This window comes from Hoplias malabaricus, chromosome 2, assembly GCF_029633855.1.
Source record: "Hoplias malabaricus isolate fHopMal1 chromosome 2, fHopMal1.hap1, whole genome shotgun sequence".
Taxonomy (NCBI): domain Eukaryota; kingdom Metazoa; phylum Chordata; class Actinopteri; order Characiformes; family Erythrinidae; genus Hoplias; species Hoplias malabaricus.
This window is the reverse complement of record NC_089801.1, coordinates 81917866-81942898: the sequence shown is the minus strand read 5'-3', so window position 1 is coordinate 81942898 and position 25033 is coordinate 81917866. Positions and strand designations below refer to the sequence as shown.

Sequence of the window (25033 nt, the reverse complement as noted above, 5' to 3'; positions counted from 1 at the left end):
ATATGGACAATATCCCAACAAATAAATATTTTGGTACTTTGGCAGTTTTCTCAGCTGCTTTTAATAATAACAATTATTATTATTATAATAATCTTTTAAAAATATTATGAAATAATACTTTTTTATTTAGAATACACACAATGAAGAATTATTTAAGCTTTTTAGTTTCTATTTGGTGATCTAATCCAGTGTTATTTGATGTGAAACCTCCTACAAAAACTTTGAAACACTATAAATAAATAATAGGAGTAAACATAAAGAGAACTGCATGTTTTTGATGAATGTTCTTCTGCCTGGAGACAGTGTGGGTTGACGTGACTCAAAATGAAACTGAAAGTAAACACAATTCATGTGTTTGAGCAGAAGAATCAGTTATAATAGCAGAATAATGTGCACTTTGAAGGAGGGCTTTGTTCTTTAGGTGTTTTTTTCAAACTGGATTACTCCCAGAGGCTTCACAGCACCTGATGAGACATCAGGTCCAAAAGGTAAAACTGGATGCATCTTAAAAAATGTCTACAGTGAATTATTTTCTAAACTTGCACTGGTGGAAGCTAAGGACAGCCTCTCTCAGGTGATTATGGACTGGTTGTGAGATAAGTACATGTAATCAGTTTCGGTCTCCACGGCCAGGCTGTGCTCACTGAGTCTGTACATGCTCAGCACTGTCCTCAGTGTCCGGTCTTTGACGGGGTTGAGGTACGGAGCCGGAGCGTCCTCTCGACTGAGAGCTGTGTAACACTGCAGTGTGTGCTGGAGGCTGCTGATCTCAGTCCAGTGTGTGATGTACTTCTGCTGTTGTTTGTCTATAATGTGTTTGAGTCTGATTCTTTGGGCGAGTGTGTGTTGAGGATGTGGGGTGTGTGTGATGTCAGTTTCCTGAAGGTCACTGAGACTCAGGACCAGTTGGGTTAGGGGACTCCGGTCTGTGGTCAGCTCTTGGCAGGTCAGTGCTTTATAGTGGAGTGAGTGGGGGTCACTGGATTTGATGTTTCCAGAAGTTGAGGGCTCTTTTCTGAATGTTGCTGATTAGTGGATATGGCCCTAGTTCAGCCCTGAAGGCCATGTGGGGGTCTTTCTCTGGACCCTGAGGACGTTTCTGCAGAACTCTGTGTGCAGTGTCTCAATTGGACGCTTGTCCCAGTTTGAAAAATCATTCTGAGTGAGGGGTCCACACCTCACTGTCGTACAGAGCAATGGGTTCATCGCTGATTTAAAGAGTTTAAGACAAATTGTAATGGGAATCTCAAACTGAACTGATTTCTTAATCGCAAAAAGAGCTCTCCTTGAGAGGAAACTTCCAGTAGAACTAATCATTACACTCTCTCTATCTCACACACACAATCTCTCACTCTCTCTCTCTCTCTCACACACACACTCTCACTTTCCCTCTCCCTCACACACACACACACACACTCTCACTTTCTCTCACACACACACTGCTGGACTGAGACTGTGGTGTGTTAGGGGTCAGTCTGATTGGACTGTGGTCAGTCGTGCTGGACTGAGGCTGTGGTGTGTTAGGGGTCAGTGTGATTGGACTGTGGTCAGCGGTGCTGGACTGAGGCTGTGGTGTGTTAGGGGTCAGTCTGATTGGACTGTGGTCAGCAGTGCTGGACTGAGACTCTGGTGTGTTAGGTTTTAGAGGGCTAGTCAGTCTAAGAAGCAGCTGACAGAGGGGACTGGGTTTAGGGCTGAGCTCTTGGGTTCTCAGTGCTTCGTGCTGCAGTGTGTGTGAGTTACTAGATTTTAGATGGAGCCAGAATTTGGGGGGATTTGGGGGAATTTGCGAAGTGGGATGATCAATGGAAATCGGCCTAATTCAGCCCTGCACGTGTTTGTAGGTGTTTTTCTCTGAACTTTTAACATATTTCTGCAGAATTCCTTGTGCAGGGCTTCTGTGGGATGCTTGTCCCATCAAGTGTAGTCGAGTTTACTGAGTGGACCCCAGACCTCACTTCCAAACAGCGCAATCACACTATTGCAAATTTTGCACCAGATTCTGACTGGGAGGTCCATTTTGAGAAATTTATTTCTGATCGCGTAGAAGGCCCTTCGTGCCTTTACCTTTAGTGCGTTCACTCCCAGATCAAAGCTCCTTGAGGGTCAGGCCCAGGTAGGTGTAGTGTAGAGAGTGCTCTAGGGCGGTGTTTCCTGGAGTGAACAGGTGTCTGTTTCTCTGAGACCTGGCTTTCTTCTGGAAGATTACAATTTTAGTTTTGTCCAAATTGACTGTCAGGGTCCAGTTCTGACAGAACTGCTCCAGCAGGTCCAGCTGCTGCTGTAGCCCACGCTCAGTGGGGGATAGCAGCACCAGGTCATCTGTGTAGAGCAGGAATTTAACCTCCGTGTTGTTCAGGGTGAGTCCAGGGGCTGCAGATTGTCTCAGTAACACCGCTAACTCGTTGATGTAGATAATGAACAGAGTTGGACTCAAGCTGCAGCCCTGTCTCACCCCACGCCCCTGAGTGAAGTATTCTGTTCTTTTGTCGCCCAATTTTACTACACACTTGTAAATTTGTTTAGGTAAATGGATTTAATGATGTCATACACTTTACCCCCTACACCACATTTCAGAATCTGATAGAACAGTCCGCTCTGCCAAATACAATCAAATGCTTTTTTAAAGTCAACGAAACATGCAAATATTGTCCTGTTTTTTTTTTTTGGGGGGGGGGGGGGTGCTGTGCTGCTCAATGAGGGTGTATAGGGTGTAAATGTCAGTCGTGCGATGATTTGGTAGAAAGCCAATCTGATTCTTACTCAGGACGCCGTGCTCGGGGAGGAAGGCCTGTATCCGGGCGTTAATGATACAGCAGAACACCTTCCCCAGGTTGCTGCTCACACACACGCCCCGGTAGTTGTTGGGGTCATATATGTCTCCACTCTTGTAGATCGGGGAAATAAGCCCCCTGTTCCAGGACTCAAGGAAACAGCTTGAAGAACCAGGTTAAAGAGTTTTAGTAAGGCCCTGCGCAGATCAGGGGAGCTGTTCTTCAGCATCTCAGTCCTGATGCTGTCAGGGCCACAGGCTTTCTTGGATTTTAGATTTTGAGAGCCTCTGCCAATTCTTTTGGGGTAATTTGGTAATCAAGTGGGTTTTGGTTATTTTTGATTGCCAATTCTAAATGTTTTAATATATCATGGAGTTTTTGTTGGTGGGGGGTGAGATTTTTTGACTGAGTGTCTTTAAATAGACGTTCAAAGTATATTTTCCACATGTCTCTAATCTGAATATGTATGTTTTTTTTCTGTTTGTTTATTGAGTTCCTTTTCTCCCAGAACTGGCTTTGATTAAGAGAATCTTCAATTTCTGTCACGATTTTATTATAATTGTAGTATATATACATAATTTAAATATAATTTAGTATGTTGTTGTTTTTTCAGATTTATACTTTTATTATATTTTTTGAGTGTTTCCTGATGTGTTTGTCTTAGTTCAGGTTTTTGTGGTTCTCTGTGTTTTTGATTGGATTGGTGTCTAAGTTCTTTTCTTATAATTTCACATTCTTCATCAAACCAGTTTTCTTTCCGGGGTTTTTTTTCCTGCGAGGGGCTGTTTTAGTCAGGTTTGCCTTGATTGCACATTTGTTATAAATGTTTTCTATTTGATTTACTGCCAGATTAATATCCCTTTGGTCTGGAACTCTGTTGTTAGGTATGAGTTAATAAGGTTAGTTATTTCTGCAGAACTAGTTGCAGTGGAGAATTCAGACGCACTGTTGGGAGTCCATTTGTAAACAGGATTAATGTGGATTAGTTTGCTGGACTCCTTAGATTTCTCTGAGTGGTGAACTCTTTTTAGGAACACATTAATTTGGCAGTGGTCTGATAGTGGAAGCTGTGGTCTGACAGTGAAGGCACTGATGGAGGAGGGGTCCATGTCAGTAATGGCGTAGTCGACTACACTAGCCCCAAGAGCTGAGCAGTAAGTGAACCGACCTAAAGAGTCGCCTCGTATCCGACCGTTAAGCACGTACAGGCCCAGGCCTCGACACAGCTGCACTAACTCCTTTCCGTTCTTGTTAACCACAGGGTCAGGGTTGGTATGTGTTGTTGCTGTGGGGCTCAGGTATGGGGAGGCCTTGAATATGTGGTATATGTGCTATCTATAATATCGAGTTCTGATCCAGTCCTGGCATTAATGTCTCCACACAGCAGCACATTGCCCTGAGCCTGGAAATGGCTGCTCTCTGTGTGGAGGGTGTTGAAGAACTCGCTGTTGTAGTAGGGGGATTCTGCAGGTGTGTAAGCTGCACATATGTAAAGGTCCCTTTCAGTGTTAATAATTTCTTTCTTTAACTTTAGCCAAATATGTGTGAGTTGTTTTTTGATTATAGATAGATGGAATACTAGGCTCTCCTTAAACCAGACAATGACGCCCCCTGAGTCTCGGCCATGTTTTACATGCGAGTGTTTAAAGGAAGGTAGAAGGATCTCCCTGTAGCCTGAAGGACAGTGAGTATCTGCATCTGTTCGACACCAGGTTTCCAGAAGGATAATTATGTCCTGGATGTTGATTGCCTTAAGAAACTCTGCATTGGAAGTTTTGCTTCCAATGTGAGAAGAATAAAGACCCTGGATGTTCCAGGAGCTCATAGAGAGAGATTTCATCAGTTTTAGTTTGTTGGTTTAGAAGGTAAGTATAGTTAGAACAATAGGTGTTTTTTATGGAGAAAACAACAGTGAGGTAAGGGTGAAATGTTTGTATTATAAATTTGTTATTAAATGTATTATTAATGAGAATAAAAGGAGTAAATGTTGATATGAAGAAATATGTATTATTGACAATTGTATTGAATTATCAGATTCTACATTAATTCACTGAACTTTATTTCAAACTGAAAAGTAAAATATTATCAAAAACCATCAAAAATATTTCTCTCTCTTTCTCTCTCTCTCTCCCCCTCTCTCTAGTAGCACTAATGCTAATCTCAGTAACTACACTAGTCCTATAGCAGTAACTCTGGTCTAATTGTTAACGCTAGTCGTGTTGATGCTAATCTGAATAACTCTCTCACACACACACACCCTCTCTCTCTCTCTCTAGTAGCACTAATGCTAATCTCAGTAACTACTCTAGTCCTATAGCAGTAACTCTGGTCTAATTGTTAACGCTAGTCGTGTTGATACTAATCTGAATAACGCTGATGCTTTTACACTAAACTCATTAATGTTCACTCTACTTTCAATTGAATGAGACTTTGACTTTTACATAAATGTATTACATCAAACTGTTACAAAACAAACCATCACTCCTCCCTTAACCCCCCAAAACCTTTAGAGATAGAAAAGAGGGAGAGGAAAAGAGAAGCAGGGATAAGAGTGATGAGAGAAGAGAGGAGAAGGGAGAGAATGTGAAAAAGAGAAAATGAAAGAAAAGAAATAGGTGTTTACAGCATTTAATGAAGTAAATGATTCATATGAATGTTTACTAATGTTAATGTATTAAATGTCTGAGTCTTTTATTCTGAAACATCTACTTCCTGATGCATTTGGACTAAACACTAGTGTTGCTCTCTTCACACAGCTGTGTCCAGCTGCAGAGTCTGGGTTCATTCAATCTGACACAAATGCACTGAAGATTCTGGATAAAGCCAAAACCCAGCACAGAGGGGTTCAGTGAATGTGGTAGTGAATGTGTGTAAGTGTGTGAGTGTGTGTGTGTCAGTGGAGATGCTGTAGAAGGACAGAAATCCGGCCGGACAGTCCACATACACTCGAACTCTGTTAGATCTGGAGGGAGGAGGAGGGAGATCAGTTCTGTTCTCATTGTGAAGGACAGAGTAACTGATATTAGAGCAGAACAGACTCCAGGACTTTTCATTCGCTCCAAACCTACAGTCATCACTGTCTCCTTTTCTCCTGATTGATTTATACACCACTGAAATATAAACCCTCCCACTCCACTCAGTTTCCCAGTAACAGCGTCCAGTCAGACTCTCTCTGCACAGAACCTGCAGCCAGTAACTGAATCTCTCTGGATGATCAGGATACGACTGTCTCTCCCACACCCACTCCACCTTCCTGTTCCCCTCAGACAGAGAGAGGCGTGTGTTCACTGTGTTTGGGTCCAGTGTGAACTCACAGGCATCTGCACACAACAAGATACACAACACACAATCAGACACAAAACACACAATCAGATACACGACACACAATCAGACACACGACACACACACTCTCTCTGTCTCTCTCACACACACACACACTCACTCTCTCTCGGTCTCTGAGATGACACATTCATGTTGTGAACATTACACTGAACACAGTGAACTTACATTTCTTCATTCCTGGTTTGATCCTGTTCTCCCCGGCATGGTCCATCCTGAAAGAAGAAACACACTCATCCAACTTGTTTCTTAATATTAATCTTTCTAATGTATTTTTCCCCATGATTTTTAAGAAGAACAGTTATTTAGTTTTCCATTAAGAATGTTCAAATACCCATTCAGTGTACAACCCTGTTTACAAACAAGTTGGGAAATATAAATATAAAATAAAATAATATAAATATAAAAAAATAAATATAAAATAAAACAAAATTACACAAAATGATTTAAACTCTATATTTAATTTAAAATAATACAAAAACAATATGTCACAATGAGGAAGATTTTAAAGATGTTTAATATATGAAATTATAATTACATTAATTGTTATATAATTAAAATAATTTTTGTTTTTATTTGATGAAGCAACACTTTGGTTCAAAGGCATAGATTTGCTCGTGTCATTGGTGGGGACCAAATAGCTCCACATGACTCACTTTTTTTTTTTTTTTTTTTGGAGGGAATCAAGTTATTGGTGGGGACAACTCAATAATGGCTGGATATCGGTGGGGACACGTCACTTATGTCCATGCTGATTCTATGCCCTTGCTTTGGTTCATCACAGAGCCATATAAAGGGAGAGTTGCGTCAATGGAAGTTCAAAATGCTTAGTGGTCACGTGACTCATGAAGTCTCTAAATAGTTCCAGGAAGCTCTAGTCGGCCAACATGTCCGTGCAGTTTTGGTCATTAGTCTTCAATCAATGTATTGATTTACAATAATTCTAGAGCACATTGAGCTGTGTACGTAGTTATATATATATATATATATATATATATATATATATATATATATATATATATATATATATATATATATATATATATATGTGTGTGCTTAGAATAAAAAATACATTTGCCACTATTTCTGGATTAATGTGAAAATCAGGTGTTAGTTGCCTCGTATATACATTTTAGACTCATATCTCAGTTACAAACATATTCATGTTGTGGATTTTGTTAAAAAAAATTATTTATAATTACTGCTTTTTAAACTTGTACGGTGGTCAGTATGAAACATCCCCAATGGTTTCTGATAACTTAGAAGGAGGTGAAGAGATGTTCATAAATCAGTTAAGATTAGCTTTCTAACATATCATGGTGGTTTCAGTAATCTTATATGGACCAATTCTTAAAGACTAATGTATGAATTATTATATCAGATTGAACAGAAGGTGGGGCCTTCATATAGAAATATAAATATGGTGCATTAATATATCACACCCAGAAGGACTTTAAATCACAATGGTTTGATCACAAAACCATATTTTACCATGCACTTATTACCACAATTGGTAAATCTCTAAAGAAAAAATTCTGTTCTTTACTGTTGTGGAACTTTATCTTAGATTCTATTAGAAAATAAATATTAATTTCTCGTTCTTCACTCTAAAATTTTTCTAAAAAATTCTCAATGGAATAAATCATAAAATGTCATTATGAGGAGGTATTTCCAGGCTGTTCATTATATTAATACTTCACTCAGAGTCCTGTAGCCTAATAACTGCTAAAGTTCCCCAAATCTACTAATTTAGTGGGAAATAAATAGCATAATTTAACACACTTGTTAATTTGATATAGATGTGCTGATACTATAAGATATAGTCAGTAATTTAAAGAAAGGACTTTTAATTACGTTCTTAACAATGGATTCCCAACTCAAGTACAAATTTAATACATTGTTCACTACTGCAAGACTGCAGGTAAACAAGCTGCACACACACACACACACACACACACACACACACACACACACAGAGTTTTACACAATTTACATACCTGAGTGTGTCCAGTCTGCAGTGTGGATCCTCCTTTTTATTGGAGAGCAGCTTTTCTCCTGTGTCTCCTGGGTGATTGTAGCTCAGATCCAGTTCTTTCAGGTGTGAGGGGTTTGAGCTCAGAGCTGAAGCCAGAGAAGTACAAGATTTCTGTGTAACCATACAACCAGACAATCTGAAGAGAGCCAGGGAAAATAGAAAGCTGTGGTATTTACAGAGGCAAAGCAAGTTTGTGTTTAGTGCAAAAACAGCAAGCACCAAATACTCTACATTATTTATAAACACTGATATGAAACAGGGCCAAATCCAACCATACAACCAATTAAATAATTTCATATAAAAATAAACCTGAATGATGTAAACACTTTTTGAGCAGCTGAGCATTTTTATATAACCAACATTTTTCAGAATTTTAAGAAGATATCAAAATGTCCCTCATTGCAAAAAAGAATAAACAAACATAATATAATCATGGAATTGTCAAGCTTCTGAGTCTAGGTGCATTAGTGGCAGTTAATGAACAGGCCATGGGTCAATTCACATGTCTCAGGGAATTTATGCTTGCATTTACCCTCCCAGGTTTGTGTCATCGACTGGGATTTAGAGAATCGTATCTAAATATTGGGTGAAACTGGTGACAATTAATTATAGTGAAGACAAATGGAATAGAAAAATAAGATCCAAGAGATAGACCATTAGTATTATTCTGTAGTAAACAGGTAAATAACAGCCAAAACACTAACTCACAAATCTTTACTTACTTGCTACTTTTTTGTTTAATATTTAAAGTTAATATGTAACCTATGTGAGTTCTGAATTTGTGTCAGTTTTGAGTGTAAATGAATTTCAGTAAAACACACTCAGGAGAAAAGTCAGCTGATGAACATAGCATAGGTGCAGATATTTAAAGTCTTAAAACCAAAATGAACCCCTTTCACCTTAAAACTTCATGTAATGTAGGTTATATTACATGTGATTTATCATATTGCTTCTTTTCTCTCTGTGTGTTCCTACATTAGACACTCTGTACCATGCCTGGGCACTTTTGTGTTTGGAGGGGGGGGCAGAGAGGACATTTTGTGCGGATGAGGGGCAATGCTCACCCCTGCACCCCCCTCAAGAGACAGCCCTGTTTACACATCAATAATAATGTTACTAAGAGTTTACCTGAGTGTCTCCAGTTTACAGTGTGGACTCTTCAGTCCTTCACAGAGCTTCTTCACACCTGAATCCTGCAGGTCATTGTTACTGAGGTCCAGTTCTTTTAGGAGGGAGTTGGACTGTTGTAAAATTGATCCCAGATATTCACAAGATTTCTCCTGAATATCACAAGTAGCCAGTCTGAAAAGGAATAATTATATGAAAACATAATATTTTTTGGTTAATAATATTGGAGCCCCACAGGAAACACATGGATTTCCACTAGTACATAGAGACCTGGACATTGTGGAGGACTACAAATACTTGGGAGTTAAATACATTGGCAATAAACCGGACTAGATATTGATGAATACTGATGCCCTCTGCAGGAAGGGCCAAAGTCGTCTTTATTTACAGAGGCGCCTGAGGTCCTTCAACATCTGCCGGACTATGGTCTTGATCTTCTATGAGTCTGTGGTGGTGAGTGCTATCCTATATGCTGTTGCATTCTGGGGCAGCAGGCTGAGGGCAACAGACTTAACAAACTGATCCGTAAGGCCGGTGATGTTGTGGGTGTGTAGCTGGACTTGTTAGTGGCAGTGTCGGAGAGGAGAAGCTACAGGTCATTATGGACAATGGCTTCCACCCACTCTACGTTTCGGTTATGAAACACAGAAGCAAATTCAGTGCAAGACTCATTCCACTAAAATGCACTACAGAGTGCCATTGGAGGTCATTCCTACCTGTGGCCATCAAACTCTTCAACTCCTCCCTCAGTGTGTGACACCATGGTACATCCGTGCAATACTCAATACCACATTTCACTCTTCATATGTACAATAACAAAAATAATGTAATTAATTTTTCTTAATGTGTGCAATAATTTATACAATATATTTTATATTTATAATCACAACCAATGCCACTTGACATTTGACTATTTTTAAGAATGTAAATGTGTACATATTGCAATTTTTCTTTTCTTTTAAATTTAAAATTATTATTAGAGTGTTTATTCTTTACATAAACTGTTGCAACTGTAACAACAGCAGTTTCCCTCTGGGATCAATAAAGTATTTCTGAATCTGAATAATATAAGTAAAAATTAATGAGCTCACCAGAAAGTGGCTCCACTTTATATGACCCTGGTATGTGTGACTTTGAAAAGTATGAATTACAGATTAATGAAAATGACACGTACAGAGCTCGCTGAGTGTTTTTAACCACTGGCAATAGTCTCCTCAATCCTTCATCTGATGGAATGTATTTCTTCAGCTCAAACTTCTCTTGTGTCTCCTCTGACATCAGTAACATAAACACCAGAGCTGACCACTGTGTGGGGGAGAGTTCCTGTGTTGACAGATCTCCTGAGTTCAGGTAGTTCTGGATCTCACTTGTCAGAGATCTGTCTTTCAGTTCGTTCAGGCAGTGGAAGAGATTCATGGTCTTCTCTAAGGATGTTTCCTTTTTGATTTTTCTCTTAATGTAGTCTACAGTGTCCTTCAAGTGCTTTTCCTTGATTTGAAGCTCTGGCTCTAAACTCATGAGAAGTTCCTGATTGGATTCCAGTGAGAGGCCAAAAAGAAAGCGGAGGAAAAGATCCAGGTGCCCATTCTCACTCTTCATGGCATTGTTCACTGCACTTTTTAAGAGATCAATGAAGGAATGTTTAAACTTCCATTTTATTCTTTCTGCTGTGGTCAGAAGAAGTGGGTTGGATGTCTGACTGAAAGTGAGGAACACAAATACAGCAGCAAGAAATTCCTGGAAACTCAGATGCACAAAGCTGTAGACCTTCTCGTCCTTCTTAAAGATTTGTGTACACACTCCAGAGTACACTAAAGCCTCCTCAGCATCAATGTCACATTCTTTCAGACCCTTCTTATAGAATAGGATCTGTCCCTTCTGCAACTGAAGAAAAGCTAACTTTCCAAGCTTCACTACGCCCTCTGCTCCTAGTTTACCTCTCTCAGATGGTGGAACTGTGCTGTCCTTGTTCTGTACTGTGCTGTATTTCTCACTCTTTTGTCTCGTGTGAAACAGCAGGAAACGCATGTACATTTCTGTCAGAGTTGTGGGAGCATTCTTCATGTCTTCCTCATCCTTCAACATTTCCTGAAGCACAGAGGCTGAGATCCTACAGAAGACTGGTATGTGACACAAGATGTGAAGACTTCTAGCTTGTTTAATGTGTGAGATTATCATACTGGCTTGATCCTGATCTCTGATTCTCTTCCTAAAGTATTCCTCCTTCTGTTGGTCATTGAATCCACATACTTCTGTCACATGATCAAAATACTCACGTGGGATCTGATTGGCTGCTGCTGGTCGAGAGGTGATCCAGATGAGGGCAGAGGGAAACAGCTGTTGTTTTATGAGGTTTGTTATTAGTTGACTGAGAGTGGTCTTCTCTGTTACATTAGATACTTTCTTCTCCTTAAACTTTAGACTAAGTTGACTTTCATCCAGTCCATCCAATATAAAAAACATCTTACACTTGTTATTCAAGATCTCCACTGCATCTGTGTCACAGAACTCAGGATGGAAGTAAAGCAGAAGTTCACAGAGGCTGTGCTCTTCATCTTTGATCAAGTTCAGCTCCCGAAATGGAAGGAACAAAACAAAATCTAAGTCCTGGTTGGTTTTGTCCTCGGCCCAGTCAAGAATGAACTTGTGTACAGAGGCTGTTTTTCCCACTCCAGCGATTCCCAGTGTGAGTACTCTTGTACCACGCACACCAGACTTCACTTTGAAAAGTTCAGTGAATGTAACGGGTGTTTCATTGGGTTTGGGATAAAAAGTCTCTATCTGTCTAACTTCATGTTCAGTGTTCACTCCTCCAGTGCAGCCTTTAATCACATAGAGTTCAGTGTAAATGTCCCTTAGTGGCACATTACTTCCTTCCTCTAAAGTCCCCTCATACAACTGACCAAACTCTGCCATATAATGTCTTTTCACTTTGTCTTTTAAATCATGTTTTTTATCTGCTGAAAATAACAGAGGAAATGAAATGTGGGGTAAGTACAAGTGATTTTTTGTTTTGATTCAAATTCAAACTGTATGTTTTTGTATTATATAATTTACAGTGATGATATATTCACCTGCAATCAGAGCTGTACCTGAGTCTCCAGTCAGAGCTGCAGTGGACAAGGATGCTGCACTTTGATCATAAACTTCTTCATGTCTCTCTTCAACTGAACAAATAAAAAGCAGAAACATTAAATACTTAAAGCATATTTTAAACATCTATTCAATGGGACCATCTCACACTGACCAGAAAAACACAAACTTTTGAACGATACTTAGACTAAATCTAAATAGCTGTGTGGTCTTTTGATTGACCCTGTTTCTAGAGCAATGAGTGAATCAGAGTAAGAAGAGAAGTGTTAAGTGATACACTCATCATGTCTCACTTCATGCACCTATCATCATCATGCCCACTGTACAATTTGAGGCAGACTATTAAAAATAGCTACATTTTAGATTTTCTGTTTCTGTTCTGGAGGCCGCAGTGCCTTTGAGGCAGAAAGAACATAACTGGTTACCAGCCATTACTGTGGGGATGAATGTGATCTGTTAAAACAGATTTAGCAGATATTTTTAAAAACCGTCATAAACCAGTAAAGCTCCACCTAGACCCTGGTGGTTTGCCTGCTCTGACTGTCACAAATGTCTCTGGAATAAATAACTCTGCAACATATAATACACTTAGTTCTGTTTCATAAATTGTTATAAGTGCTGCACAAATTTCAATATTCAGTTTTACTTCAATTGAGGAAAATGTAACTCTCTGCCTCAGAGGAAGCTACAGAATGTTATACAATAAACTTCAGCTGCCTTAAAGTTAGGAACTCAAATTCCACTGTATTTATTTGTTTGACACTTTCATATAGCTTGTGTTTAGCCTTTAAGTGTGACACCACACGTTACATTTCACCATTTTTGTGCCTTTGGCCCCGTGTCATACATTCATTATGTGTTCACTATTTGAATAAAGCCGGATCTTTCAATCAATTATGGGACCTAAATTCAGGAGTTCAGAAAAAGTAATAAACTCAATATAAAAGAAAGCAAACCTGTCTTTGGCAGCATTTATTTTATTTTTGCATATTCACAGCTCATTCTGATCTGTGTGAGCTGCCGTACTGACCGACTGTGCTGCTCCGTTTCTAGAGCAGACGAGCCGCGTCGAGGGAGCAGTGTCTCCCGGAGCTCTCTCTCTGGGAGCAGAGCAGTCGTGGAGAGAGACCTGTCTCTCCAGCTCATGGTCAGTCCCGGTGTTCAAACGGGTTGTGTTATCGGCAATTCTCTTCTAAATGAATTAACTAAGGTTTGTACAGAAAGTTGCTGGTGCTAGTATGTTTTTTCTTTTTGTTTTTGTTTTTTAAAATAACTCGCTAGGAGGTCTGAGAAGTCATTAAAACTAGCGGCACAATCATTAAGGGAGGGAGAGGAGGAAAAGAGCTGCAGGCAAACACTGCCCCCCCTGTGGCACTCGTTGGAAATACCGCTCTTATTTTAAAACACTCATTCTTAAAGTACCGGTACTCATCATATGGTGTATTGTACCATTTCTGACAAAGTATTCTTAAATCTTATCTCAATAACACTACCCTTCATATGGTGTATTGTACTGTTTTTAATGGCAAAGTATTGAGATACTTTTCTAGTATCGGTATACTGTGCAACACTACTATTGAGCAAATACTCCATGTTTAGGGTTCTTAAAGCTGAATATAAATTCTCATATTTTTTGATATATTACATAGATTACATTTAAATGGGACACCAACAGAATGATGGGGTTTGGTCTGGAAAGCTGGAGCAAGAGAATGGAGAAATGATATAAACATGAAAAAGAAGTGTGTGTTCAAACAGTGAATATCATTTCAGATTCATTACCAGGTTTCAATTTGGTCTTCAGTTCCTTGGCGAGTTGATTCTGGTTCATTTTTGTCAGGACAATCATTGTGATCTCTACAGCTCTATTCTTCCCATATGCATTCATCATTTTATCCACAGTTTTAGGTCTGCTTGCCTTCTCCAGCTCAGCCCGTGGGATGTGGGTGAAATTATCCACACCATTGGTCAAATGAAACTGAAATAATTCCAGGTCTTCGTTCAGCAGGTTCTGAAGAGTATTCAGGAGCACTTCTGGGACATTTACCATATTGCAGCACTAGAGATAAAAAAAGGACAATACAGAGAATTAAATGGAAGTGTTTAGTGTGTAGTCAAGGAGATTCCTCAAGGTACTGCGAAAAACTATCATTCATACACCAAACTAAAATCTGTTTGACAATAAATATTTGTGTATTGCATCTGTCACACAGGCGCGGTGGTGAAGCAGGTAGTGTCACAGTCACACAGCTTCAGGGACCTGGAGGCTGTGGGTTTGAGTCCCATTCCAGGAGTGGGGAGTTTGGTGTGTTCTCCCCGTGTCTGCTTGGGTTTCCTCCGGGTGCTCTGGTTTCCTCCCATGGTCCAAAAACACATGTTGGATTGGTGAATCAAAAGTGTTTGTAGGTGTGTGTGTGTGAGTGAATGTGTGAGTGTGTGTCGCTCTGTGAAGGACTGGTGCCCCCTCCAGTGTGTGTTCCCACCTTGTGCCCAGTGATTCCGGTTTGGCTCCAGACCCACCGACACCCTGAACTGGACGAGTGTTACAAACAATGACTGAATAAATTTGTCACACGTCCCACCCAAGGGAATCAGCCATCTCTATGTATAAATGACTGCTTAAAACCAGTTTAAACATTCAGTTAACTAGTTCAAAATCCTCGTTTTCACCTACAAAGCTCTATATAACCTAGCTCCCTCTTACTTATCAGACCTACTTCAACTCTACATACCAGAGATCTTCTGCAGCTGGTTTACTCACCATTCCCCTTCTTGGAGACCGAGCCTTATCCAGACATGCCCCACGCCTTTGGAACTCCCTCCAGAAATTCAGCAGTCAACATCTCTATCACTGTTCAAACACAATCTAAAAACACACCTGTTTGATGCTCCATTTAACCTCTGTTTCTTGAAGCCTGTAACTAGCCCATGTTGTTGTTGTTTTACTCTTGTTTATGCTAATCATACACTAGATGACTTTGAAAAAACTTTTAAAAGACTAACGTGTGATACCCTCTCATACTAAAGACAAAGTCAGTTTTTGCGAAGACTGAAAATCTTGCAGTGTCACTAATTACAAGACTGCAACAACTAGATTTGTCAACTGTACCATATTCCATATTAATTGTAGGTTTTGAAGTTGTGTGGACGTAAACACCACATTTAATTTCCAGGACATATAATTTATTGTTTTATTTTGCACGTACTACAACGAAAGCTTACAGATATTCATATCTCCGTCTAAGTGGACCTTAAGGGAACACAACTTGACTTTATAACCACTGCAGCACATTTAATAGTACATTTACACTGTGTGTAACTTTAGTGACAATAATGTACCTCTACAACACCTTGTTTTCTAACACGGATTGGATCTCCGCAACGAGTGATGAGCTGAACCAATTTTCCCAATACACAACTGCCACATGTTAGTGACCACTGATTCACCATCAACTTCATTAGTGATTGCCACTTTCACATTCTCACTGCCAACTCATCAACTACAGATTTTTCAGTTTCAGATTTCCAGTTTTTAATAAATATTTTAATTAAGTAGTCATTTTTTCAAGGTCACCTGACGTACCACCACTTGCTGCTTCATGTGGTATGTGTACCACAGTTGTGTGTTACAGTTTTCATGTAAAATTACACATAAAGCCGTGCAGATGTAATTTACACATCAGAAAGTGTAAATTATATCTGTACACTGACAATAAACAGAACACTGATGCTCTCTAAAGTCGTTTTTATTTTCTGAGGCACCTGAGATCCTTCAACATCTGCCGGACTATGCTCATGATCTTCTATGAGTCTGTGGTGGTGAGTGCTATCCATGCTGTTGCATGCTGGGACAGCAAGACTTAACAAACTGATCTGTAAGGCTTCCGTAATGTTGTGGGTGTGGAGCTGGACTCGCTGGTGGCAGTGTCAGAGAGGAGAAGCTACAGGTCATTATGGACAATGGCTTCCACCCACACTACAACACAGTGATGAAACACAGGAGCACATTCAGTGCAAGACTCATTCCACTAAAATGCACTACAGAGCGCCACAGGAGGTCATTCCCAATAATAATGTGATTCATTTTTCTTAATGTGTGCAATAATCTATACAATATATTTTATATTTATTATCACAGACAATGCCACTTTACTATATTTTTAAGAATGTAAATATGTACATATTGCAAATTTCTCTTGTTTTTAAATTTCTCTCTTTGTAATTATTATTAGAGTTTATTCTTTATATAAACGAATGCAACAATTTCCCTCTGGGATGAATAAATCTTTTCTGAATCTGAAAAATGCCTCTTCTAGGTCGGCCCGGTAGGCGGTCCAGCAAACATTATTATTATTTTATATATATATATATTTCACTAAAGGATCACAGGACACAGTTCACTGAAAACAAACCCTGTTTCACACTGAAATCCACGACAAACACGCAGTGATAAAACAGATTTACCTGATTCTGAGGTGGATCTTCAGAGTCTTTCAGAGGGGTCTTCAGTAGAAAAGTTCAGCTCTGTCTTAATCAGGAAACTATCTCTTATCAAGAATCAAGCCCTACAAAAGAAAATATAAATCATTTCATGATATTTTCAATACTTTAACTCCTCTCCAAAGTCCTGTGTTGTAGAGGCAAACCCCTTAGCAAAGGAGTTAGCAAAGAAGCATTGGTTTACTCGTGCCACGTCGTTCATTTTGATATTTAGCCATTTTCCACTCTTGAAGAATGTTTTACAAGAAAAAACAAACTTTATTAACACGTTTCCACTTTACAGTTATCAAAAAAAACGATGGCTACGGTAAGAAAACCGTGAGCTTCCACAACCCTTTTTCCTCCTAACTCGCTAATCCACCGCTTTCCCGCCCCACAGCGCCTTTCTTAAAGAGACAGTACCCCTTTATACTGACACTGCAGTACCACTGTGAACTAACACATAAGAAACATTAAATTATCTAGTTTAAAACTAAATATTACAGAAACTGTAAACTATCTCATGGAATCTAAATATCTTAAACCAATAGTCCAAAAAATTAAATTACTGCAAAATAAACATAAATTAAAGGTTTTGATCATTTTTAGTAATTGGCCCATACACGTGTTTTACATTAAACAGCTCTACACACACCCAGCCTCTCCACTGAGGTTAAGACTGAATAATAAACCTGTTGTGACTTGATCTTCTTCAGAAACAGAAACCAGTTGGTGCAGGTTTCAGTAAAAACAGTCTTGGCCTGAAGTAAAACTCCCAATACCACAGAGAGAGCAGTGAGATAAAGTACAGCTAACACCATTAACATTAACTGTGACAGTGGCCAAAGGTGCCTCTACTAAACACTGACATAAAGTAAACGAATATTTATGAAATCTCTTATTTGACAATATATAAATATATATACACACACATTTTATTGATTATCTTGTGTTTATTTAGAACATTCTGAATGCTGTGATTGTTTATGCTACAGAAGACTTTTCCTAAGATGCTGTACACACAGATTTATCTGTCAGTTGCTGGATCAGATTTACCTCCATTTATGAAGGTGGGGGTGATGATCCCTTTATTCCAGATCATTTCAGATTCACCAGCGTTTAAAACATGGTTGAACAGTTTCAGTGCAGCCATCTGAAACATGCTGCTGTATTTAAGCATTTCTGGTCGTATCAGGTAGTGTCCAGATGCTTTGGTTAACTTTATCTTTTTACTTTGGTCTTTGAGCTCAGTGATGGTGATGGTGATGGGGGATTTTCTTTGTCTTTTTATTTAATGATTTCCAAGTTTTACAAAATGTATTTTCATGAAGTGCCTTCTCAATTTAGTTTCATTCAGGGGACATACGTTTGCTCTTTTTTACTCTGAGTAGTTTTCTGTAATGTTCCAAGTTATTTCAGATAATATTTCAGATGTAGTTCTAGGTCTGTGGGGCTCCTGTTTCTGGTTTTAAAATCACCTCTTGTTGTTCCATTCACTATGTAGAGGCCAAGACTTTTGCACAGTTTCAATAATTCTCTTCTGTTAATGTTGAGGACACTGTTGAGGTCTGAGCTCTGTCTCTGGACGGGGGACACTGTGTGGTACGCGGTAGTCATGCTTTTGTTCACGTTTGTGTGCATTCGGATATGTCACTCATGTACGTACACACTTAGAAATTAACACACACACACACACAGACATACCATCACATAGCTATGTGCTGAGAATCTACATGTTGGAACAACTCTGACCAGTTTAAGTCAGTTCATGAGCTTTGAGCAGATGAGTGACAGCAGGGCTCTGATCTGGCTGTGAGTGTTCTCCCAGCTGTTGTTTTTGAAGTCACTTTTTGAGTGTAACTCTCCAGCTACACTCCTGTCTGGTGGATCAGGCTGGGCACTCTCCTGCTGGAGGAGGGAACATGGTGGGTGAGTGGTGCTGGAAAAGAGTGAAGGACAGGCTGAGGGAGGGACAATGTGGTATGGGGTGAAATTGAAGGTGGTCCACACTTTGTTTTGATTTTCACCCCACACTTTGTCAAGTGTAGTTGATCATAAAGTTGTCTGGGATGGATGTCCAGGTGGTGAGCTAGGAGCACATTAGGCAAGGACTTACAGCACTGTTCCACCTCTGTGTTGATGGCATTGATGATCTGCTGAGGTACATCCTTCCTGGGCAGGAGTGTGGAAAGTGTGACTGTTGGTAGTTTCCTGGAAGCCTTCATTGTGATGAGGTCCTCTGGCTACGTCTGTCCTTCCTGCAGACTGCAGTTATTTTATCTGTTCCCCTTGTTGTCGAATCAGTCTAGAGGTTTCATCATTATCAGCTTGACTTCTATGAGTTTAACAAACTCTCCAACAGTGTACGACCCTGCTTCAGTGATTCTATCTGCTGAGACAGTCAGGGAATCTCTGAGCTGTAGTGTAGATGAGTGGTGCTGGCAAACCTGGGCCTAGTGTTTGGGGATGAAGATAGGTCCAGTGGCTGAACATCTGCCTCTGTTTTTGATTCATTTGGTGTAGTTTTGTTGGACTTTTTCAGGATTGTTGACAGATCCTTGTACCATGAAGGTGCTGTTGTAGTAAACAAATTCAAAAACCTGAGCGCAGGACAGAAGCTACAAAAGGTAGAGGAGTTTAAGAAGAATTTGACATCCCAGCAGACGTTTTTCACCAAAGCAAAATCACAAAGTGAAGCTGCTGTGAAAGCAAGTTTCATTGTGGCGGAAGAGATCGCCAAATCAGGACAGCCGTTTACCGAGGGGGAATTCGTAAAGAATTGTATGATGAAAGTGTGCGACGTCCTTTGTCCAGATAAAACGCGAGCGTTTGCAAATGTAAGCCTCAGCAGAAACACTGTTGCTAATCGGGTTTGTGAGATGGCGACTGATTTGAAAACACAGTTGATTGAAAGAGCAAAAGATTTTGTTGCATACTCCCTTGCCGTGGATGAAACTACTGACGCGACTGACACTGCACAGCTGGTGATATTTATCCATGGTGTGGATTCCAATTTGTGCGTAACAGAGGAAATACTGGACATTAAATCGATGCACGGGACAACGAAAGGAGAAGACATCTTTGGAAATGTATTTCAAAGTGTAACCGACATGAAACTGCCGTGGGAAAAACTCGTTGGACTTACAACAGATGGCGCACCTGCTATGTGTGGTGAAAAAAATGGACTGGTGGGAAGGATGCGCTCAAAGATGCGGGAGGAGAACTGTGCCGGTGAGTTGACAGTGTATCACTGCATCATACACCAGGAATCGCTGAGTGCTAAAGTCCTATTGGATCATGTGATGAACACTGTAACACAAACCGTCAACTTTATCAGAGCCCACGGTTTAAATCACCGCCAATTCCAGTCTTTTCTGCAGGAAATAGATAGCGAGTTTGGCGATATGCCATATCATACGGCGGTCCGGTGGCTAAGTCAGGGAAAAGTTCTCAAAAGACACTTTGATCTGCGAGAGGAAATCTGCCAGTTCATGGACAGTAAGGGGAAAGACTGCACAGTTCTGCGGGATGAAAAGTGGAAATGTGAGTTGGCGTTCCTGGCTGACATAACGTCGCATCTTAGCGCTTTAAACCTTCAACTCCAGGGACGGGAACACATAATAACCGATATGCATGATGCAGTGAAGGCATTTCAAGTGAAGCTGCGCTTATGGGAGACACAAATGCACCAATGCAACTTGTCTCACTTTCCCTGTTGCCAAGTAATACGGAACCAAGAAAGTGCCACAGTTTTCCCAAATGCCACCTTTGCTGAAAAACTCAGCGCGCTGTGCACTGAGTTCGCACGGTGCTTCAGTGACTTTGAGGCACAGAAAAGTAACTTCGAGCTGCTTCGCAACCCATTTGCAGTCGATGTGGAAACTGCACCTGTAGAAATGCAGATGGAGCTGATAGAACTGCAATGTAATGGGACACTGAAGGCAAAGTACGACACTGCAGGGCCAGCACAGTTCACTCGCTTCATTCCTGAAGCGATGCCGCAGCTCCGCCAACATGCGGCTCGAATCCTGTCCATGTTTGGCAGCACATATCTGTGCGAGCAGCTGTTCTCTGAAAATTAACAAAACGTCACACAGGACTCGCCTCACTGTTGAACACTTGCAATCGATCCTGAGAATCTTCACAACACAGAACCTAATCCCAAACATAAACGAACTTGTTGCAAAGAAAAGACTCCAAGTATCAGGCTCTGACTAAATAGGACAAGAAAATGGAATGTTATGACTTGTTATGATTATACTTTTGCTTTAAATTAAATTTTTTATTTATATTTTCAGATTTTTTAATATTCCAGCATGTACAGATTTTGAATGTATTGTATTGACAGGATATTTTTTTATGAAGAGCAAAATATTTTAAGTTGAAATGTATTTATTTTGGAATGATATCCTGTATTTTGGTTCATATTAATGGTTAAAAAACATAAATATTTAGTCTGTTAAATAAATGGTTATACTGTTTGGCCCGCGAGTTTTGAGTTTTGGCCCCCTGTGCAATTGAGTTTGACACCCCTGGTCTAAACTGTAGTGTTGCGCTCTTCTGGGTTTATTTAATTTGACAAAAATGCACTGAAGATTCTGGATAAAGCCTAAACCCAGCACAGAGGGGTTCAGTGAATGTGGTGTGGAGTGTGTGTAAGTGTGTGAGTGTGTGTGTGTCAGTGGAGACGCTGTAGAAGGACAGAGTGCCGGCCGGACAGTCCACATACACTCCTACTCTGTTAGAGCTGGAGGGAGGAGGATGGAGAGCAGTGATGTTCTTATTGTGAAGGACAGAGTAACTGTGATTAGAGCAGATCAGACTCCAGGACTTTTCATTCGCTCCAAACACACAGTCATCACTGACTCCTTTTCTCCTGATTGATTTATACGCCACTGAAATATAAACCCACTCCCCACTCCACTCAGTTTCCCAGTAACAGCGTCCAGTCAGACTCTCTCTGCACAGAACCTGCCTCCAGTAACTGAATCTCTCTGGATGATCAGGATACGACCGTCTCCATCACCCACTTAACCTTCCTGTTCCCCTCAGACAGAGAGAGGAGTGTGTTCACTGTGTTTGGGTCCAGTGTGAGCTCAGAGGCATCTGCACACAACAAGATACACAACACACAATCAGACACACGACACACAATCAGACACACAACACACAATCAGACACACGACACACAACAAGACACACAACACACAATCAGACACACGACACACAATCAGACACAAAACACACGACACAATCAGACACACAACGCACAATAAGACACAACTCACAATCAGACACAACACACAATCAGACACAACACACAATCAGAAACACAACACACAATCAGATACACGACACACAATCAGATACACGACACACAACGCACAATCAGACACAACACACAATCAGACACACAAGATACACAACACAATCAGACACATGACACACAACATACAATCAGACACACAACATACAATCAGACACACAACACACAGACACACAATACAAAATTAGATACACAACCCACAGATTCACACAACACAGAGACACACAACCCACAGTCAGACACACAACACATAATTTCAGACACAATCAGATACACGACACACAGTCAGACACAAGACACACAATCAGAGAGATGATACAAAATCAGACACAAGACACACAATCAGACACAAGACACACAATCAGATAAACACCACACACAATCAGACTCACGACACACAATCAGCTACACAACACACAATCAGACACACAACACACAATCAGACACAAAACACACAATCAGACACACAACGCACAATAAGACACAACTCACAATCAGACAACACACAATCTGATACACAACACACAATCAGACACAACACACAATCAGACACACAACACACAATCAGATACACGACACACAATCAGTCACACGACACACAATCAGACACAAAACACACGACACACAATCAAACACAACGCACAATCAGACACAACGCACAATCAGACACAACGCACAATCAGACAGCACACAATCATACACACAACACACAATCAGACACACAACACACAATCAGACACACCAAACACAATCAGACACACAACACACAAGATACACAACACAATCAGATACACAACACATGACACACAACATACAATCAGACACACAACACACAGACACACAATACAAAATTAGATACACAACCCACAGATACACACAACCCACAGTCAGACACACACAACACATAATTTCAGACACAATCAGACACACGACACACAACACATAATATCAGACTTCATGTTCAGTGTTCACTCCTCCAGTGCAGCCTTTAATCACAAAGAGTTCAGTGTAAATGTCCCTTAGTGGCACATTACTTCCTTCCTCTGAAGTCCCCTCATACAGTTTAGCAAACTTTTCCCTAAACTTTATTTTCATTTTTTCTTTAACAGTACATTGTGGTGTATCTATGGAAGGTAAGAACAAAACATGGTTATATGTTTCATGACACGAGAAAGAAAAATATGATAAAAAGACATTTTCACGTGACTCATATTCAACACAAAAATATTGTATTGTTTTCATTAAAGAAATTAGCAAACAGAAACAACAAAAATTAAACTGTGATTTTTTATTTTGATTCAAATTCAAACTCTATGTTTTAGTAGCATATGATTTACAGTGATGATATATTCACCTGCAATCAGATCTGTACCTGAGTCTCCAGTTGGAGCTGCAGCGGACGAGGGTGCGCTACTTTGATCATAAACTTCTTCATGTCTCTCTTCATCTGAACGAGTGAAAAGCAGAAAAAAAAAACCTTAAAGTACATTTTAAAAATGTATTCTTCCGGACCCCGGAATCTTTAGCTCACACTGACCAGAAAAACCCTCAGGCTGTTCGTACACAAAGCTGTGAAGGAAACGTAGAGGACTATATCTAAACAGCTGTGCATTCTTTTGAAAATTGTTAGAGGTCAAAGGTTAAACAAGGCTTCAGCTTGCTAGGAGCATAAAACTGTCACGTCTTGTGTTTGTTTTCCCCACCATGTGCTCTCTTAACACATGGCTAATTGTTTTTGTTTGTGTCTCCGCGCTCATCCTCGTCAGTCTCATTGGTTATCCGTCCCCCTCGTTATCTGTTCCAGGTGTGTCTCGTCTGTATCATGTATTTAAGTTCCCTTATATCATTTCCTGGTTATCCGTCATTAGTATTGTATTGTTTAGCTCTTAATCTGTCTCTGCTGTTTCTCGTTTGTTTTCCCGTGTCATGTTTTCCAAGTCTAGCCTGTCGTTCCTACTATTGTCACCATTTCCTTTCCACTGTCATTGTAGCAAGTCTGCCTGTTTCTGTTTGATAATAGTTCGCTTTAATAAATGTCTGTGTTATTAGCCTGTGCGTCAGACATCCATGAATCATGACAGAATGACCGATCATTTAAGGGATGCAGCTTACGCAGACAATCCGTTTGCTAGGTGCGTTATTCACCGGACGCCATTTCGTACCCGTCCCAGAGATACGGTGGGGTATGTTTTAGAGGCGGCTGCAGAATGGAGTAGCCGGCTTCAGCACGTGCACGCCGCTGTTGCTCAGCGCCTTCAGGAGGAGTCGACTCATGAACCGAGTGATTACTCCAGCGCGAGTCGAAGGAGCCGGCGAAAGAAGCGTGCTGGAGTCTGCCCCTCGCTGGAGGATTACCCCCTCAGGTCCGGGAAAATTTTTAGGGCGGGGTTAAGGGTAGGGGCTGTTAGCCTCCAACCTCAGGATAAGGGAGGTGAGGCTAACAGGGGCACACCTCTGGGGGATCCATGGTTGAAGAAATCCCTCAAGAGTGCGCCCATCAGACCCCCTAAACCCTCAATGGCTCCAGCACGTGCCCTGCGAGCAGCACAAGCCCCTGCCTCTGTGGACGTCATCGCAGGGCCCCCTGCCTCCGTGGACATCGCTGCAGGATCCCCTGTCCCTGAGGACGTCATTGCAGGACTGCTTACCGCTGCAACTCCAGTGTGCGCAGCGCCTCCAGCCGCTCCTGTCCCTGTGAAGGCGGCAAACCCAGCCGCGTCTGTCCCTGTGAAGGCGGCGAACCCAGCCGATCCTGTCCCCGAGAAGGCAGCTTCCTCCGCCGCTCCTGTCCCCAAGAAGGCGGCTTCCTCCGCCACTCCTGTCCCCGAAAAGGCGGCTTCCAAGGCCACTCCTGTCCCC

At 40.7% G+C, this 25033-nt stretch overlaps 2 protein-coding genes across 8 annotated transcripts in view; one reads left to right on the top strand and one right to left on the bottom strand.

Moving 5' to 3' along the window:
• The window catches only part of LOC136687333 (NACHT, LRR and PYD domains-containing protein 12-like), a 52179-nt gene extending 34955 nt beyond the window's left edge, over nt 1-17224 (bottom strand). The window contains exons 1-8 of one of the 7 annotated variants that reach the window (XM_066661720.1): nt 15131-17224; nt 14152-14428; nt 12351-12443; nt 10451-12236; nt 9277-9450; nt 8111-8284; nt 6282-6328; nt 4904-6094 (exon numbers count right to left, since the gene is read on the bottom strand). In XM_066661720.1, the coding sequence (XP_066517817.1) occupies nt 5556-6094; nt 6282-6328; nt 8111-8284; nt 9277-9450; nt 10451-12236; nt 12351-12443; nt 14152-14428; nt 15131-15133 (3093 nt within the window). In that variant the 5' untranslated portion in view covers nt 15134-17224 and the 3' untranslated portion in view covers nt 4904-5555. Of the gene's footprint in view, nt 1-4903; nt 6095-6281; nt 6329-8110; nt 8285-9276; nt 9451-10450; nt 12237-12350; nt 12444-14151 lie in introns of those variants that run through there. The other 6 variants (XM_066661719.1, XM_066661714.1, XM_066661718.1 and 3 more) reach the window with 6 other exon arrangements.
• LOC136678611 (general transcription factor II-I repeat domain-containing protein 2A-like) lies at nt 17168-20930 on the top strand. Its single transcript, XM_066656665.1, has 3 exons — nt 17168-17176; nt 18717-18777; nt 19372-20930. Exons 1-3 carry the CDS (start codon nt 17168-17170, stop codon nt 20928-20930), a joined length of 1629 nt encoding a protein of 542 aa, XP_066512762.1.
• Nucleotides 20931-25033: the final 4103 nt, after the last annotated feature.

Excerpts from the sequence above, each read along its gene's own strand:
- LOC136678611 (XM_066656665.1), top strand. Across the intron at positions 18,778-19,371 it reads TGGAGGAGGGAACATGGTGG|TTTTGTTGGACTTTTTCAGG; the intron begins GTGAGTGGTGCT and ends CATTTGGTGTAG.